Raw genomic sequence first — 19370 nt, 5'->3', positions numbered from 1 at the left:
TTCCCATCTGTTGGTCGTCATGTTACATTTTGAGCCCCTAGAAGGAAACAGAACCAAGAACGCAGATGACCCTAGGAAAAAAAAACAAGAAAAAATTCAGAAAATTTGATCGACCATGGCACTTGCACAATCAACAGTAAATGCATTGAGATGATAGCTTACATTCATCTCAGTGTGGGTTGTGCTGGATCCTAGCGCTAAACTATGGAAATGGACGCTGGCAGCCATTCATCTGAACCAAGCCTACATAAATCAGACACATGACCAGCTTTTCCTTTTCCTAAAAAGTAATACACACGACGGGGATTTTTTTTTCTTTTCTTTTTTGCTATTCAATTCCCTTCTTTTAATTGCCTGTATATATACCTGAGATTAAAACATTTGACCATAATTCCAAATTTAGACACCCATACTGATTTGCAGGCATTAGGTCTAGTTTACACTGGCACTAAAATACGGTCCATTAGCGGATTGTAATGGAATAGATCCTAATGGATGTGAATGGATCCAATGTTAACCTTGATCTTTTCACATTGGTCTGTTCGATTGTATCCATTGGCTCTGTGATTTTTCCGGATAGTGGAGCCCAGCTGAATAGAAACAGAGGCTGAAGCACTGCATTGGGGGTAATAAGAAACAGTAATACAACAACACACTGACTGCAAAACGGACCGTTCTAGCCAGCAAAAAATTACTTTCAGGGCCGGGCCGAGGCATAGGCTGGAGAGGCTCCAGCCTCAGGGCGCAGTGTAGGAGGGGGCGCACAATTCATTCAGCTGTCATTCCTAATTGTGTTTGAAGCAGAAAGAAATAAGAAAAGGGGATACATAGCAGTGACTGCAAGCCAGATAACAAGATATTAAGGTGTTTGGGAGGTTGTGGGTCCTGTGGCACCTCTTAGTCTAATAGCAATCAGTGTGTGACGGCTGGGGTGGGAGGGATGGAGGGGCGCACTTCGGTGTCTCAGCCTTGGGTGCTGGAGGACCTTGTCCCACCTCTGATTACTTTGGTGATGTTGTCAGGGAGAATGGGAGTCTGGAATGCAGCAATCAATGTTTCGTACTTGTGACATGTCTATATACTATGTACTGCTCTGCAGAAGGTGTCAGCGCTATATAAATACTAGCTCTTTATCAACGTTAACACATACAGCACTGGCATTTTCCCCAGCAGCTATTCAGCACTTTCTGGGCTATATGCAATTCACTTTTTCACCTGAGTTTTCGTCTAGGTGATATTTTCACCTTGTAAACTTGTAAATAAAATGCCTTTTACACCACCAGCAAGCAAACAAATACTCAAAATAATTTAGACATTACTTTTTCACCTACTTTTTCCTTTGCAAAGTGCTTAAAAGTTAACTTGATTTGAAGATGAAAAATGTTCTCCTAGGAGCAAACTCAGGAGAAAAAGTGAATTGCATAAGGCCCTCTGTTGTAAAACGGATACCAACTGATCGGAAATGGAATGAATGAATATGAGATCCGTTTTCACAGATCCATTTACCAGAAAATGCCAGTGTGGACCGGCCCTAAGGCATTATCCAATCACCCTCAGGCCATGCTGTCCACCAGCTTGCTTACTAAAGAGGTCAGATCGGGCATTTGTCATCTTACCATGACCTTTTGCAATGCTGACGTGTCACACCGCATATCATCTTGGCTACTTTGCAACTTTCTTTTCTCCGCTTGCATTCTCACTCACTTTGCCTTTTTTCTTTTTGTTAATTATAGATGAACTTGAAGAACTCAAAATCTGTAGCAATAAAGGTAAAAATGTAACGTTCTACTACCTTATAATTTATGATATAAAACTAAATTAAAGTAAAAGTGTGAAATCATAAAATATATCTTATATAAAGTATTTACTTTTATTTTTGAGCGATTTTGCTTCAATGGAAGGTATAGGAACAATACAAAATGGTCACAAAGCGGTTTGTTTGTTTTTTATCTGGCGATTGCGTTCGCGTTTATAAGAATAAATAAATTGTATTTATTCTTTTCTGGGTCAAAGAGTTCACTTGAAAAAATGGAATTGCTCTACAAAAGCACTTTGTACAAAATCGTACTGCGCAGTGAAGAGCCGGGAAAGGAAAAAAAAAACATTAAAAAAAGATGTGAACAAAGCCTCAAGGCCTATACCCATGATGCGATTTTTGCAGATGATTTTTAACGACAAACGATTTTTTTCATGATGTCGCGCAAAATCATTTAATGAAAATTCATTAAAAGAATTTTCACTACGCTTGCCACTCGTGGCGATTGACTCATTTCACTATGCATGCCACTTGACTCATCTCTGAGTCTCTTTAAAGGACAACTGACCTGAGAGGGATATGAAGGCTGCCATATTTATTTCCTTTTGCCTGGTAGTCCTGCTGATCTATGTGGCTGCAGTAATCTCTGAATAACACAACTGAAACAAGCATGTGGCAAATGCAGTCAAACTTAAGTCAAACATCTGATCTGCATTCTTGTTCAGGATCTATTGATAAAAGCAGAGGATGTCTGGCACTGTAGCTTTAATGCGTCACAGCAAGTGTACAATAAATGTAACATCAAACACAGGGACAGAGTCCGTGGAAGAGGTGGTACTTATCGTGCTCTGCTGAAGGTCAGGAGGCAGCTGTGGGCGCCAGTGGGTGCACGGCCTTACAGCCGTTTCGCAATGGGATGAGCCTTGCTTCTTCGGAGGCTAATCGTGCTAACCGTTTCTCCCCTCCTGTATATCTATTGGCACGGGACTACCCATATATGCTTAAAGCATGTGGCATGAATGGGTGCTGCATGTTCTTTTCCCACGAAAAACAGCTAATTAAGCTTTGGGATACGGATAATACATCCTATCCCTTGCGTGGATGGAGCAGAGTTTTGCTTACTGCCTGTTGCTTGGCAGACGAGATGCGCATTTACGCACCCGCCCCTTGTCCGCCTATTGGTCGGCGGTGTTAGCCGCCGCCTGGTTTTGCGGTCCAGGGGCGGTCTAGGTTGCCAACGCAACATTTTGAAGCTCCACTCATACGCGTCATCTGTACGCAGTGACGCATCAGCGTCCCCGTAACATAGTGACGCATAAGCGCCGCTCACGATGACGCATCTGTACCAACCTATGGCTGAGCCCCACGTCATTTCCTACAGGTAGGCTGGACCCTACACGGAAGCAGGCGATTTAATGGCCACTTCCATCCTGCACATTGTGCACGATTAGCCTCCGAAGAAGCAAGGCTCATCCCATTGCGAAACGTCTGTAAGGCCGTGCACCCACTGGCGCCCACAGCTGCCTCCCCACCTTCAGCAGAGCACGATAAGTACCACCTCTTCCACGGACTCTGTCCCTGTGTTTGATGTTACATTTATTGTACACTTGCTGTGACGCATTAAAGCTACAGTGCCAGACATCCTTTGCTCTTTTTTTGTATGAAGTTGTCACAATGTTTGAACTCCATTTGTCTTGAGCACATAGCTTCTGCTGAAGTTTTTCTACACTGCCATTCAGCGGAACTAATTCCATCTGCAGTTTGTACTGAGTGCCTGCCTCTCTCTTTTGAAGTTCGTCTATTGATAAAAGTATTAACCTCTTGAGGACTGCAGTGCCAAACCCCCTAGTGACCAGGCAATTTTTAGTACAATAGGCCACTGCTGCTTTAAGGCCAAGCTGCAAGGCCGCACAACACAGCACACAAGTGATTCCTCCCCACTTTTCTCCCCACCAACAGAGCTCTCTGTTGGTGGGGTCTGATCGCTCCCCCCATGTTTAATTTTTTTTTTTTATAAATATTGTTGTTGCTATTTTTATTTAAAAAATCCCTGTTTCTTTAAGTATTTACCCACCCTCCCCACAGCCAGCCAATTATGGCGATCGGCTGTCATAGGGTTCTGCCTATAAGAGCCGATTGCTCTCTTGTCCCCCAGGGGACAGCCGTGTCACACGGCTGTCCACAGTGCTGATCACAGCGCTGCACCAAGTAAATAGACGGCGATCACGCCGTCTACCAGTCTCCCGAGCGGCAATAGCCGCTCGGAGACTGAACGCGATCTCCTGCAAAACAGAGCCCCAGGACTTTATACCAATCGGCGTTAGGCGGTCCTGGGGCTGCCGCTGCGGCCACGCCCATCGGTGTGACGCGGTCGGCAAGAGGTTAAAGGCAGAGGATCAGCAGGACATCCAGACAATGTGCGTTGTTTAAATGAAAATATGGCAGCCTCCATATCCTTCTTAGGTCAATTGTCTGTTGCTACGGTAATGAGCATTACTTACGAGGGTGAAAACCCCAAAGGGGAAAAGAGGCGCCCAGGGTTTGAGAAAATTGCGTTAAAAACAAATAAAATAAAAAAGTGAGGTAGCTCAGCTCAGAGAACCTTTTGGCACTTTATCCGGCCTGAGAAAGTGGGCATGGACCGACGAAACACGTTGCCAGTGCATAAAATTGTCTTCACTGAGGTTAGCTACCTCACCTTTTTCTGTTTTATTTGTTTTTAACACAATGTTATGATACCCTGGACGCCTCTTTGCCACTTTAGGCTGTACTTGGAGATGAGCGTAATGACCTAATTACGATTTTGCGAAATTTCGCGTAATTAGTGTAATTACGATTATGGCCGTAAGTACATAATCGTAATGAAGAAGGATTTCGCGAAATTTCGCGTAAGCGTAATTTTCGCGTAATTTTCGCATTACAGTCGTATCATGTCGTAATTTCGCATTAAACGCTACCGTAATTTCGCGTTAAACCGTAACGCTCCGTATAATATAAAAAAGCCGCCGACTTTAAGGGTTAATAGCAAAGCCCCCTTAAATGCTAAGAGCCTCAAATTTGGAGAATATATTAAGGAGATCAGGAGGATTAAGAGGAAAAATTTTTTTTTCAAAAAGACCTTATAGTTTTTGAGAAAATCGATGTTAAAGTTTCAAAGGAAAAATGTAAACATTTAAAAACCCGCCGACTTTAACGGTTAATAGCAAAGCCTGCTTAAAGTTTAGGAACACCAAATTCCCAGGGTATATTAAGGGGATCAGTGGGAATAAGAGAAAATTTTTTTTTTTCAAAAAGACCTTATAGTTTTTGAGAAAATCGATTTTTAAGTTTCAAGGGCGAAAATGTCTTTTAAATGCGGAAAATGTCAGTTTTTTTTGCACAGGTAACAATAGTGTATTATTTTCATAGATTCCCCCAAGTGGGAAGAGTTTTACTTACTTCGTTCTGAGTGTGGGAAATATAAAAAAAAAAACGACGTGGGGTCCCCCCTCCCAGACCTCTTTAACCCCTTGTCCCCCATGCAGGCTGGGATAGCCAGAATGCGGAGCACCGGCCGCGTGGGGCTCCGCACCCTGACTATACCAGCCCGCATGGTCCATGGATTGGGGGGTCTCGGAAGGGGAGGGGCAGCCAAGCTTTCCCCTCCCCCTCCGAGCCCTTGTCCAATCCAAGGACAAGGGGCTCTTCTCCACCTCCGATGGGCGGTGGAGGTGGAGGCCGCGATTTCCTGGGTGGGGGGTTCATGGTGGAATCTGGGAGTCCCCTTTAAAAAGGGGTCCCCCAGATGCCCACCCCCCTCCCAGGAGAAATGAGTATAGAGGTACTTGTAGTACCCCTTACCCATTTCCTTTAAGAGTTAAAAGTAAATAAACACACAAACACATAGAAAAAGTATTTTAATTGAACAAAAAACATAACCACGAAAAAAGTCCTTTAATATTCTTAATTAACCATTAATACTTACCTGTCCCTTTAAATAAATGATCCCACGCAATATCCTCGGAAATGTTCTATCAGTTACAATGTAACAAAGTTATTACAATATAACAACTTTGTTACATTGTAACTACGCCGCACCCGACGTCACTCACCGCCGCCGCCGCCGCCGCGTCTGCGCTGCAGGACCCGACAGAGCTCTGAGCTATAGCTCAGAGCTCTCCAAAGCATCTTTGTATTTGGGCTCCAAGGAGCCCCATTGGTCCTTAGCAGACCAATGGGGTTCCTTCTGATTTGAAGGAACCCCATTGGTCTGCTAAGGACCAATGGGGCTCCTTGGAGCCCAAATACAAAGATGCTTCTCAGAGCTCTGAGCTATATAGCTCAGAGCTCTGTCGGGTCCGTGCAGGACGCTAAGTCCCCGCCGGCTCCGCTGCCCTCCCCGCCTCTCCCACATGTCACCCACATGTCACCCACATGTGGGTGACATGTGGGTGACAGATGTGGGCGGGGTGGACAGCGGGAGCTGCGGGGACTTAGCGTCCTGCACGGACGCGTATGCGGCGGCTGAGCGGCGAGTGGCGTCGGGTGCGGCGTAGTTACAATGTAACAAAGTTGTTACATAATAACTTTGTTACATTGTAACTGATAGAACATTTCCGAGGATATTGCGTGGGATCATTTATTTAAAGGGACAGGTAAGTATTAATGGTTAATTAAGAATATTAAAGGACTTTTTTCGTGGTTATGTTTTTTGTTCAATTAAAATACTTTTTCTATGTGTTTGTGTGTTTATTTACTTTTAACTCTTAAAGGAAATGGGTAAGGGGTACTACAAGTACCTCTATACTCATTTCTCCTGGGAGGGGGGTGGGCATCTGGGGGACCCCTTTTTAAAGGGGACTCCCAGATTCCACCATGAACCCCCCACCCAGGAAATCGCGGCCTCCACCTCCACCGCCCATCGGAGGTGGAGAAGAGCCCCTTGTCCTTGGATTGGACAAGGGCTCGGAGGGGGAGGGGAAAGCTTGGCTGCCCCTCCCCTTCCAAAACCCCCCAATCCATGGACCATGCGGGCTGGTATAGTCAGGGTGCGGAGCCCCACGCGGCCGGTGCTCCGCATTCTGGCTATCCCAGCCTGCATGGGGGACAAGGGGTTAAAGAGGTCTGGGAGGGGGGACCCCACGTCGTTTTTTTTTTATATTTCCCACACTCAGAACGAAGTAAGTAAAACTCTTCCCACTTGGGGGAATCTATGAAAATAATACACTATTGTTACCTGTGCAAAAAAAACTGACATTTTCCGCATTTAAAAGACATTTTCGTACTTGAAACTTAAAAATCGATTTTCTCAAAAACTATAAGGTCTTTTTGAAAAAAATTTTTTTCCTCTTATTCCCACTGATCCCCTTAATATACCCTGGGAATTTGGTGTTCCTAAACTTTAAGCAGGCTTTGCTATTAACCGTTAAAGTCGGCGGGTTTTTAAATGTTTACATTTTTCCTTTGAAACTTTAACATCGATTTTCTCAAAAACTATAAGGTCTTTTTGAAAAAAAAATGTTTCCTCTTATTCCTCCTGATCTCCTTAATATATTCTCCAAATTTGAGGCTCTTAGCATTTAAGGGGGCTTTGCTATTAACCCTTAAAGTCGGCGGCTTTTTTATATTATATGGAGCGTTACGGTTTAACGCGAAATTACGGTAGCGTTTAATGCGAAATTACGGCATGAACGAAACGCGAAATTTCGCGTTGAAAATTACGCTTACGGTATTTTCAATTACGATTTTAATGGCAATTTCGCTACGCTAATTTCGCATCGTAATCGCAAATTTCGCATGCGTAATTATAGTAATGCGAAATTACGAAAATTTCAGCTCAACTCTAGCTGTACTAGGCCAACACACTTTATTTAGCATGTACTCCTTCCAACAGTTTGCTTTTATAAACTGTTTAGATTCACTTATCATCCTAATTGCTTCCAGAATTTGCTTTATACAATGTTGAGTTTGGTTGGGCTTTCATTTAATTTTTTGTATGCTTTATTTCAGAAGTACGCCATTCAACACCAGCAATCGACAGCAACAATCTACAACAGAAGCTGGAGGAATTTTTGTCGAGACCCAACACTTGTTCAGAATTTTCTACTGACTTACAAGAAAAGAAAGCAACTTCTTCTGAAGTTCAGGCCATCTGTGATGAGTGTGAGGACCTCAGTTTCTGTATTTGTGGGAACGAAGACCAGTATGCATTACCACTGCAGTCACTACTCCAGTTTTTAGATAGCGAATTGTATCTCCCAGGCTTCAGGAGGCTTTATGATGTTTCCTACACCTCTCTCTGCAGCCTGTTTCATGGATATGAAGAAGAGGAAGATCTAATTCGGTATCTCAGCGTAGCACGAGAAGCAGCAAAGAAGTCTAACATGACCTGGGCCCTGGCAAGACTTTGCTTTGCTCTTGGCAGGCTCTGCGCTAGAAAGAATAAGTTGTCACAAGCAAGAGTTTACTTTGAGGAAGCCATGGGGGTTATGAATGGGGATTTTTCGGACATCTTCCTTTTTAGTGCCATCCATATGAACTTAAATGCCATATATCTGAAACAGAAATCTAAGGACAAGAGTATGCAAATGATTGACAAGTCTTCTTCACTTATCCTTGGACTACAAAGCTATATAAGCAGTACAGACATGGAACCAGTGGTGCTAAAATATGCTCTAAAGAAGGCCATACTGAGTCAAGATCAGAAAAGCGAAAGAAAAGTATGCCTTCTTTTGGCCAAAACATACAACGCTTTAAGGCGATATGATGAATCTCTACCGTTTATAGAGCGCCTGCAAGTTTTAAAAAATGCAACAGATTCCAGTACATGTTCCTCCCCACATTACTATTTCCAGCTGGCTGACAACTACAGTCACAAGTGTTTACCACACTTGACCATGAGCTGTGTTAAGGTGGCTTCTAAGACCTCTTGCAGCTTTATGGAATCGTTGAGAAGAGTCAACTTCATCATCAAAAATTCTTCAAAGATCTGTGGAATGAAAAGGACCGGAACTATGACATTTCCAACTCAGATTGCTTACCATCTGAAACGGGCTCTGTCATCTGTGTCTTCCAACCAAGAACAGGATCTTTGGAATTCTGTGCATCTGAGCTTAGCTGAGCTTTGTGCAATTCACCAACTGTATAAAGAAGCTCAATCTCACCTCATGCAAATAGTGAACACTGGTATCGACATAAAGCACAGGGTGGATATTTTGGTATTACTTGCCAGGTTGTATATGCTTGATGGACAAGACCACAAAGCCCTGGATATACTAAACTTTGCCACATCATGTTTAACTTGTACTCTGCATCAGTTGGGCATAATACACAACCTTATGGCTATTTCTCTGCGGCGAGGTACCATGGCTAAAGATGCTGCCAGACACTACTATAGAGCTCTGCAGATCTCAAGAGACTTGGACAACATGGAAAACCAGGCAGTGGTGTTAGCAAACTTGGGCATATTATGTTTACATCTCAAGGCTAGGACTTTGGCGGAACATTTCTTAGTTAAATCTGTATCAGTTTACTCCAGTGTTCCGCATACAGATAACAGAGCTGACTTTATGAATGTCTTACTCATCCTTGGGCATCATTACATTAGCATAGACCAAAGAGAAATGGGAAAACTTTATTATGAATGGGCTTTACTGCTGGCCATAGAAGCAAATCATCTACAAGGTATGTTCTGTTTCCATCCCTGCACCTAGAGACTTTGTAATTTTTGCAATATAATAATAATACAAAAAAATATTTGCTGCACCCACTTACAAATACTAAGTGACCCACATCTGCTTTTTGCACAATTATAGTCAGCCTGAAACATTCTTGAAACTTGATCTTCTCAGGGAGGAACGCTGCTTCCAGTAACGTTTATTTTACTGTAGCGTTACTGGAAGCAGCGTTCCTCCCTGAGAGGATCAAGTCGCTTCTCATTGTCTCACGCTGCTTTATTCACCCACCGGCAAGCAGGTCACGATGCTGGACACAGAGTGTGTACAGAGCACGCAGAGGAGGGTGAAAGGTGGGGTAGAGCCAGTAGTACGGCCTGAGGGGCGTGGAAGGGGTGTTACGCAGGAGTGCCTCTCCTACTAAGGACACCCCTTCCTCTCTAGGATTGCCAACAAGTTCCTTGTCGGTAGGGGGAGCTGCAGGGTGCATGGGGCACAAAGAGCATTGCGGGAAAGGACACAGAGGCATGTCCTTACCTTTAGATGGGAACATGCTTCTGTGTCTCATTTGTGCCCACTGTATCCCCATCAGGTACACCTTAAGATGCCTAGCCACGCACAATTTCTGTCATCTGCAGGGGTCGAGGCTTGATCCCTGTGGGCAACAGTTTGGAATTGAGTTCTGTACAGACACGTCTCTATCCTGCATACTAGCGATGCATTCTGTTGCTATGGAGTGGGGAGGAAAGACGGCCCGTGGTACATGATGGAGCGGGAGGGGTAAAGAGGAAAACAATGCCTTCAGTCTGTGCTCAGACAAGAGGATCATCTGGCAGTCCGGATCTCTTGCTGATGCATCGGGGTGGGTCAGGAGATTCTCAACAAAGGCAGCAACCTTGGCCGAGAATCATCTCATGTGTGTACAAGGCTTTAGTCACATCGGCATTCGGCATACGAGGAGGGTGATTTCATAACAAAACTCAACTCATCAGCTAAGTGGAATGGTAAATTTGACATTTCTTCTCTATAATACATTGGTTGTGCTCTGTTGGGTAATGTGGGGTAAGCCAGTGAGGAAACCATTGGAGGTGCCATAGCTAAATAATAATAATTATTCTTATTGATTTATAAAGCGCCAACATATTCCATCATAAACAGCATGAACATGGAACAGTGCATTATGGGATTGCATTGTTATTGCCCTGTTGCCTAAATAAAACAAACCTGTAGAGAGGTGTTGTATCAAACTGTGTGCTTCCCGGTTGTGAAAGGTACTTTCTCTAACCATCATGCTATGCAAACATGACCTCTACCAAAAGGTTCAGGCATTAACTCAGTTATACATATACAAGTATGTATGGTTTCTGGCTAGGCTAATGTCTTTAATCACATCTGCCAGGGATCTTTTCTCCCAACATATTTGATTTTGTTTGTTGACCACGCAGGGGAAGGAGTGATGGGGGACTGATGGCCATATGATGTTGTACTGCATCCAGCCATGCAATAGTTACATAGTTACATAGTTATTTTGGTTGAAAAAAGACATACGTCCATCGAGTTCAACCAGTATAACACCAGCCTGCTCCCTCACATATCCCTGTTGATCCAATTTTTTTTTCTTAAATGGACATTTGCTAAGTCTAATCCACATTAAGTCGAAGAGGCAGAATCACTCACTCAGTAGCGTCCCTACCATAGGGCGGCAGGGGGCGCCCCGCACCGGGTGTCGGGCGCCCCAGGGGGTGTCATCAGGCCTCCCACAGAGGCCTGTGCAATGTGCAGGACAGGAGGGGGAAGCAGCACGGAAAGGAGGGGTGGTGGGGAAAGCGGCGGGGAGGAGGGCCGGACCCCCCACCTCCCTCACCTGGGTCCCCTCCTTCTGGCGCTTCCCCCTCCTAATTAGCAGCAGCGGGCAGCAGCGGGCAAGAGGACTTACTCACCTCCTTCCTGCGTTCCAGGCGATGGCAAATAGCGTCATCGTCACGTGACGCTGGTCTCCGCCTTCTCCACCGCTCACTGTGCTTCCTGATTGGCGGAAGCACAGTGAGCAACAGAGAAGTCGGAGACCAGCGTCGCGTGAGGATGACGCGATGCGCCGCCGCTATCGCCAGGAGCAGGTGAGTGAGTCTTCTTCGCCGCTCCTGCTCGCTGCTGCTAATTAGGAGGGGGAAGCGCCAGAAGGAGGGGGACCCAGGTGAGGGAGGTGGGGGGTCCGGCCCCCCTCCCCGCCACCCCTCCTTCCAGGCTTTCCTCACACTGGGGGCAACTAAACTAGCTATACTGGGGGCAATTATACTAGCTATTCTGGGGGCAATTATACTAGCTATTCTGGGGGCAATTATACTAGCTATTCTGGGGGCAGCAACTGTACTGGCTATACTGGGGGCAACTAAACTAGCTATACTGGGGGCAACTAAACTAGCTATACTGGGGGGCAGCTATACTGGGGGCAGCTATACTAGCTATACTGGGGGCAACTAAACTAGCTATACTGGGGGCAACTAAACTAGCTATACTGGGGGCAGCTATACTGGGGGGCAGCTATACTGGGGGCAACTAAACTAGCTATACTGGGGGCAGCTATACTAGCTATACTGGGGGCAGCTATACTGGGGGCAGCTATACTAGCTATACTGGGGGCAACTATACTAGCTATACTGGGGGCAGCTATACTAGCTATACTGGGGGCAGCTTTACTAGCTATACTGGGGGCAGCTATACTAGCTATACTGGGGGCAGCTATACTAGCTATACTGGGGGCAGCTATACTAGCTATACTGGGGGCAGCTATACTAGCTATACTGGGGGCAGCTATACTAGCTATACTGGGGGGAGCTATACTGGGGGCAGCTATACTGGGGGCAACTATACTAGCTATACTGGGGGCAGCTATACTAGCTATACTGGGGGCAGCTATACTAGCTATACTGGGGGCAGATATACTGGGGGCAGCTATACTAGCTATACTGGGGGCAGCTATACTAGCTATACTGGGGGCAGCTATACTAGCTATACTGGGGGCAGATATACTGGGGGCAGATATACTGGGGGCAGATATACTAGCTATACTGGGGTCAGCTATACTAGCTATACTGGGGGCAGCTATACAGGGGGCAAATATACTAGCTATAGAGGGGGCAAATATACTAGCTATACAGGGGGCAACTATACTAGCTATACTGGGGGCAACTATTGACGATTGAAGTGTTTTGTGGACAGGTCTGCCACACGATTGCATGTATTTTCTGGTCAAATCTGCTACATGATTGCATGTATTTTCTGGGCAAATCTGCCGACATGATTGCATGTATTTTCTGGGCAAATCTGCGGACATGATTGCATGTATTTTCTGGGCAAATCGGCCGACATGATTGCATGTATTTTCTGGGCAAATCTGCCGACATGATTGAACGTATTCTCTGGGCAAATCTGCAGACATGATTGCATGTATTTTCGGGGCAAATCTGCCGACATGATTGCATGTATTTTCTGGGCAAATCTGCCGACATGATTGCATGTATTTTCTGGGCAAATCTGCCGACATGATTGCATGTATTTTCTGGGCAAATCTGCCGACATGATTGAACGTATTCTCTGGGCAAATCTGCCGACATGATTGAACGTATTCTCTGGGCAAATCTGCAGACATGATTGCATGCATTTTCTGGGCAAATCTGCAGACATGATTGAACGTATTCTCTGGGCAAATCTGCAGACATGATTGAACGTATTCTCTGGGCAAATCTGCCAACATGATTGAACGTATTCTCTAGGCAAATCTGCAGACATGATTGCATGTATTTTCTGGGCAAATCTGCCGACATGATTGAACGTATTCTCTGGGCAAATCTGTTCACATTACGTGTATTTTCTTCAGAAAACCTGCACAATTATGTGAATTTTCTGGGGAAAGGGTCACCAAAACTTGGGTCCACTGTCTTTGCATTGCACTTTTAAAGGGAACCCGAGGTGAGAATAATATTGAGGCTGCCATATTTATCTACTTTTAAGCAATACCAGTTGCCTGGCTGCCGTGCTGGTCCTCTGCCTCTAATTCTTTCAACCACAGACCCTGAACAAGCATGCTTGTTTCTGGTGTGATTCAGTTCACTACTGCAGCCAAATAGATCAGCAGGGCAACTAGTATTGTTTAAAAGGAAATAAATATGGCAGCCTCCATATCACTCTCACCTGGGTTCACGTCAAATTACAGTTAGCTCCGCCCTCATCCGGTCATGGCCACGCCGCATGTTATAGCGCCACCCATTTTTTGCCCCTTTACTTTTTTTTGGGGGGGGGGGGTCTTATAATACCCAGCACCGGGTGTCAAATGCCCTAGGTACGCCACTGCACTCACTGCTACCCAACTGATTTCCAAACAGAGAGTGGTTGATCACTTTCTTTATCAAGCTGCGCATGGCTAGCGGTAAGAGTGGAAGGAGCAGTGGTTGGGATCAGAAATTGCATCTGCGATCTGTGCAGGATCATGCAGTTCTCTATGTTGCAGCTAGAGGGCAGGATGAGATGTCTGCACTGGGGAAACTGCTATCTCAGTATACAAAGGAGCAGGTGTGTATACGCTGTTTGTCATGTATTTTGACTGGTTGATGCTTTAGCAATAAACACCAACATGCTAACTAGGAAGCAGCTTGTTCTAAGTTAGATTATGCCTTTGCTTTAAAAAAAAAATGCTATGACATGCATTAGAGGTATACACATCATTTTTTTAAAATGTGTTATTATGAAAAAAAAAATAGCTATCCATTTCATTTTTTAGCCTGCTCTGCATGTCTTGAAGGGCCTGGATAACTGGATGGCAATATCTTCCCCTCTCCATTGTATAGTTTACTGCTCATTCAAAATCACTGAATGTCCAGTAACACCTCAGTAACTCTCGTCTTCCTGCATGTGTAATAAGATACACAGAGCAGGTAATATCTCTGGACAGGGGCGTAGCAATAAGGGGTGCAGAGGTAGCAACCGCAACAGGGCCCTTGGGCCAGATGGGCCCCGAAGGGCCCTCCCTCAACTACAGTATTAGCTCTCTATTGGTCCTGTGCTCATAATAATCACTTCTTTAGATACAGTACTTTGATTAGTGATACTCATTAACACACTGTTCCCCATCCCTTCTTGCAGCTCTGACACTGTAGTTGCCAGTGGCAGGTTTTGGTGCGCCATATCAATTTTTATGTATAGAGTGGGGGGCCCAATGTAAAACTTGCATCAGGGCCCACAAGCTCCTTAGCTATGCCACTGTCTCTGGAGGTGGATCAGCTGTACTAATCAGAAAACGGTCACACCTAGGTCTCACTGTGCTGGCAGGACGGACGTGCTATATGTGTGGCTGTCTTAGGAGATTTAACCAAGGTATCACATTTGAAATAATAATGCTGTCTGATGTATACATGTAAATTGAGGGGGCAGCATTATGTATTTTTATAGGACAACTAAAGTGAGAAGGTTATGGAGGCTGCCATATTTATTTCCACAAAACAAAAAGGTACATTTTAGTGCTCATTCAAGATAATTGACTGCCCAGTAGCTCCCTAGTAACTCTCCTCTTCATTAACCAATCACTGTCCAATCAAAACTGAAGGTGTGTACCAGCTTGGTACAAACTTTTAATTATGATTGGCCAATCACTGATTAATGTTACCATCTCCTTGTAGCATTAGGGTCAAAAGATATTGAGTGCCGTGAACAGATAGGTAATGTAGATTGCGTAGGTAAACCCGTATATTACTTGGAGGTGGTAAAATTGGTCAGTAATTGGCCAATCATAAGTGAAAGTGTGTACTAGGCTTTAGGCTTCAAGTAAACTTAAGTGGAAGTATACTGAAGATATGAACAATTGTATCTATCCTCCTACTCTTAAAAATTACTTTTAGATATCCAACAGTTTTATGTCTCAGAGTACTAAAATCTATAAACTATTGACCTTTTTTATCTACCCCCCAAACTCAGAAGACCACTTATCTGCGTGGAAAGTATTTTATGGCTGTAATTCCTTATCAGTGAGGGATACTATAGTCCGACTGGGTTCTGACTGGAGAAAAACTGGCAGTTGCATAGATAAATATTAACTCTTTCTTATTATGTCACATGTCACTTAAAGCGAATCCGAGATGAAAAACTAACTATAACAAGTAACTTGTCTACATATCTTATCTAAAGTTTAGATAGTTTACACAGAAAATCTAGCTGCAAACAGCTTCAACAGAATATGATTATTACTTCCTGTGATACAATGAGGGCAGCCATTTTCTGTTTGTGATCATTACACACAGGCAAGCTGATAGCATCTCCAGCCCTTAGCCTGTGAAAACTTCAATACCCTCTCCTCCTCCCCCTGCCTCTGAAATCTCTGGCTAGTAACATCTCCTCCTGCCCAGACTGAGCTCTCATAAGCCCTTGCTACATAGATCTGAGAGTGCCAAGGCACTGGAAAAGCTGTGGGTGAGGCTTGTTTAGTTTATAGGGAATTAGAGTATTAAAACAAAAACAAAAGTATTTGGCTTGAGGAATGCCCTATAAACTATATGAAAGGAACACAATTATGCGATGAGTAAAGGTTTATCTCGGATCCACTTTAAGGTTCCCTTTAAGACCAGCACTAAGTAATACCCAGATAGCTCACAGTGACCCAGAACCACTAGGAAAGTATACAGTAGTATTATACATCAGATGATTATAAACAACCAGGCCATCTGTTGTACAGTATACAAGTAATGTTAAGATAAAATATATGTAGCCAATAACCTATTTCCTTCATCACAGTAAGTTATCTCCTCCCTGAATTCTTTATTTTGACTAGTGTTGTGCACTACGAGTATGTAGCTACTCCTAATCAAAATTTAAATAAGACAGCGCTGCTTGCGGCAGATAGGGGGTTAACCTACCCATGCCGCCACCTAAGCCGATGTGCTCTACTCGTGTTCCACGTCCCTCTCAAGCTGCCTTCTTCCAGGTTGATGGAGGAAGCATAGGAGTGATGTGGAATGTGAATGGAGCACATCGGCTAAGGCCGCAGCATGGATAGGTTAACCCCCTATCTGCCGCGGGCAGCGCTGTCTTATTTAAATGTTGATTATGGGTAGCTAGGTCAGAGCTGGTTCTAGACAGGCACAAATGAGGGGGCACCGTCAGAAATGTAAAGGGGGCATCATGTGTACACACCATGTGCACATGTGTACACATCATCGTGTGCACAGCAGTGCTCTGTACCGCTGGGTGTGGAGGACACAGGACAGCTATCTGCTGCCCCGCTGGCCAATTGCCATTCTCTGATTCGGGGCCGGATGTAATATCGGGCAGGATGTAATATAGGAGACAGAGAAGGTGCAGCATTATAACGACAGATTGTCACCTGTTCCAGCCAGGCTTTCTGCAACGATGTCTGCCTTCATCCTCAGTCTGCGGCTGAAGGTAGTAGTCTTCCGGGAGCAATCTACCAATTAGATGGGGAGAGAGGCGTAGCTAGGGTTTTCAGCACCTGGAGACACCTTTGCGCCCTCCTCTGGACAAAATGGGCGTGGTCACACATCAGAATGTGGTCATGGGTGGAGTCAAATGTTATTTTAATAGCCATATGTGCCCCCTTAACCCATTCAGATAGCCAGATGTGCCCCCCCTTTAAATACCCAAATGTGTGCCCCTTTAGAAAGCCAGATGTGCCCCCTTCACCCTGTTTAGATAGCCAGATGTGCCCCCTTTAGATAGCCTTATTCTGCTGCTGTTAACTCTTCTGCAGAAAGAGGGAGAGAAGCAGGGGCACTTCAGGCAGCCAGCGAGCCATCTCTAATGCATGTGGGGGTGCAATGGGCGTACTGAGCACCCTCACAGTGCGCAGCATATACATACATACATACGTCCCCCCCCCCTTGCCCACCCATAGCTACGCCTTTCGGTGGGGGGGCGCTGCCCCTGACTGCCATTCACAGCTGTTCCCTGCTCGCTATTTAATAGGACCCACTGGTATCGAGGGCAGGACCATGGCTCTCTCATTGAGTCCAATCAGTGCATTCCCTGGGAGTGCAAAGTGCAGTGATTGGCCCCAATGAGAGAGTCATGGTCCCGCCCTCGAGACCAGCGGGTCCTGTTAAATAGCAGCAAGGAGTAGCTGTGATTGGTGGTCTGGGGCAGCGCCTTCTGCCTGATTGGTCGCTTGTTCCTGGAAGCCTGGCATGTCTTCTATGTAAAGGACAAGGGGGTCACTGGACACAAGGGGACGGACGGACAGAGGACCCAGGTCTAAGGGACATTGATTTGAAGGGGAAAGACTTTTATTTGAGGTGGCGCTGCCCTCTCTTGCCTCTGCATAGAGCCTGCCTCGAGCTAGGTACTTGTAGCCACGTGTCGTGCACAACACTAATTTTGACGTTGTTGTACCTTTATTGTCTAAGATCTAAAACAAAAGATGAAAATCAAAAAGCCGGTGAAGCAGAAAATCAAAGCATAAAATTACACATATTAGATTTTATTACCTACTACAGAGCATTCAAGCTTTAAATGCCCCATATTCTGTAATGCAATAATGACTTCTTATTTTAGTCTGCAGCCGTGCTTCAGAGTAATGTGCTGAATTAACAAAGTTTAATTATCCAAAACATGTAGGTTAATGGGCACTTCCATGTGAATTCTCCAGATCATTGAAGACGCTGGCATGCATCACTTGGCACAAGTACTGATGGACTGGTATTAAAACTTGAAAAAAAACAAAAAACTAAAAAAAACGTTGGCATTGTGTATTAGCGCTATATGTAACTGCCCAGTGTAAGATCCCTGATCTGTCATTTGTGTATCTTCGTCTTTACTGTAAAATTAAATGTGAGCACTTGTTTGTGACAGCTCAGTTAAAAAAAAATATAGGTTGGGAGGTTGTGTAATGTAAATAAACAGTTACAGTTTACAGATCTCTTAAATTGTATATTTGATACAAAGTAGTATGACGTGCTAAAGGAGTGGACATGGCCCTGGTACTCCCCAAACCTGCAAGTCTCATAAAACTAGTCTCATGAAACTCTCGATACTCTCTACTCTTCACCTGCGTTAGCATGGCTTGCTCCAGCTTGGAAGCCACCAATTGGGCCACTGCTGCTGAGCTGGGGGCAGGCCGCAGCAATGCCAATGGGCATGGCCAGATCCTCAGCGGGCATTCTGAAATGTAGGTGGGTGTAGCAAGATCCGCGGGAGGCACTCTGAAATAAATTACCCAAGTCCATTCTCTGAGGGGGGCGTGGTCACCTGCCTGGAGGGATGACACTAGGACAGGTAAGTATTTAGCCCTAACACACCCCCTATCCTCCATCATTTAGAGAGTCTGTCTTGTTTTACATGAGGTACTCTTTAAGTTAATCTAGGCCTTGCTTGATCCATGCTTGTTGCACTAGCCAACCCATTGATCCATGGAGGGGGCACCTGCCTGGATGGATGACACCAGGACGGGTAAGTATTTCACCCTAACACCCTCCCCTCCTTCCCCCATCCTCCATCATTTAGACAGAGCCTGTCATGTTTCAGGTACTCTTTAAGTTAATCTAGCCCTTGCTTGATCCATGCTTGTTGCACTAGCCAACCCATTGACCAATATCCTTCACAGACAAATAATTTGTATCACCTGTTGTGTTTCTCTTTGGACAGGTCAGCTTCATGCCGTGCAGCTGCTATGCCAGTTCTACAACACATACATGGTAAACGAGGCTCAGTGCATTATCTACAATGAATACCAGCTTTCCCTAGCCAAGAAGATGGCAGACAAAGTATTGGAGGGTCGGGTGCTGGAAACCATCAGTCAGCTGTACTTATCATTAGGTACTGACAGGTGAGCGGAGTCTTACAAAAATCAGTTACTTGCCACTATGATCTGGTTCAGTAATTTGTGTGAAGAAGGTGCTTTCTTTTTCTTAATGAGCTTTTAGTCCACCAGAGATGATCACTGAAAAGCTGATTATTTATTTATT

At 44.8% G+C, this 19370-nt stretch overlaps 1 protein-coding gene across 2 annotated transcripts in view; it reads left to right on the top strand.

The window, feature by feature from the left end:
* LOC137563791 (SH3 domain and tetratricopeptide repeat-containing protein 1-like) overlaps positions 1-19370 on the top strand; it is a 92328-nt gene that overhangs the window by 53703 nt on the left and 19255 nt on the right. For both annotated transcript variants that reach the window (XM_068276734.1, XM_068276740.1), the window contains exons 11-13: positions 1734-1769; positions 7745-9418; positions 19051-19231. In XM_068276734.1, coding sequence (XP_068132835.1) covers positions 1734-1769; positions 7745-9418; positions 19051-19231 — 1891 coding nt within the window. The remainder of the gene's footprint in view (positions 1-1733; positions 1770-7744; positions 9419-19050; positions 19232-19370) is intronic.

Source organism: Hyperolius riggenbachi, chromosome 1 (assembly GCF_040937935.1).
Source record: "Hyperolius riggenbachi isolate aHypRig1 chromosome 1, aHypRig1.pri, whole genome shotgun sequence".
In the NCBI taxonomy this organism is placed as follows: domain Eukaryota; kingdom Metazoa; phylum Chordata; class Amphibia; order Anura; family Hyperoliidae; genus Hyperolius; species Hyperolius riggenbachi.
Note: the sequence above shows the minus strand (reverse complement) of the source record. Positions and strands in the feature narration are given on the sequence as shown.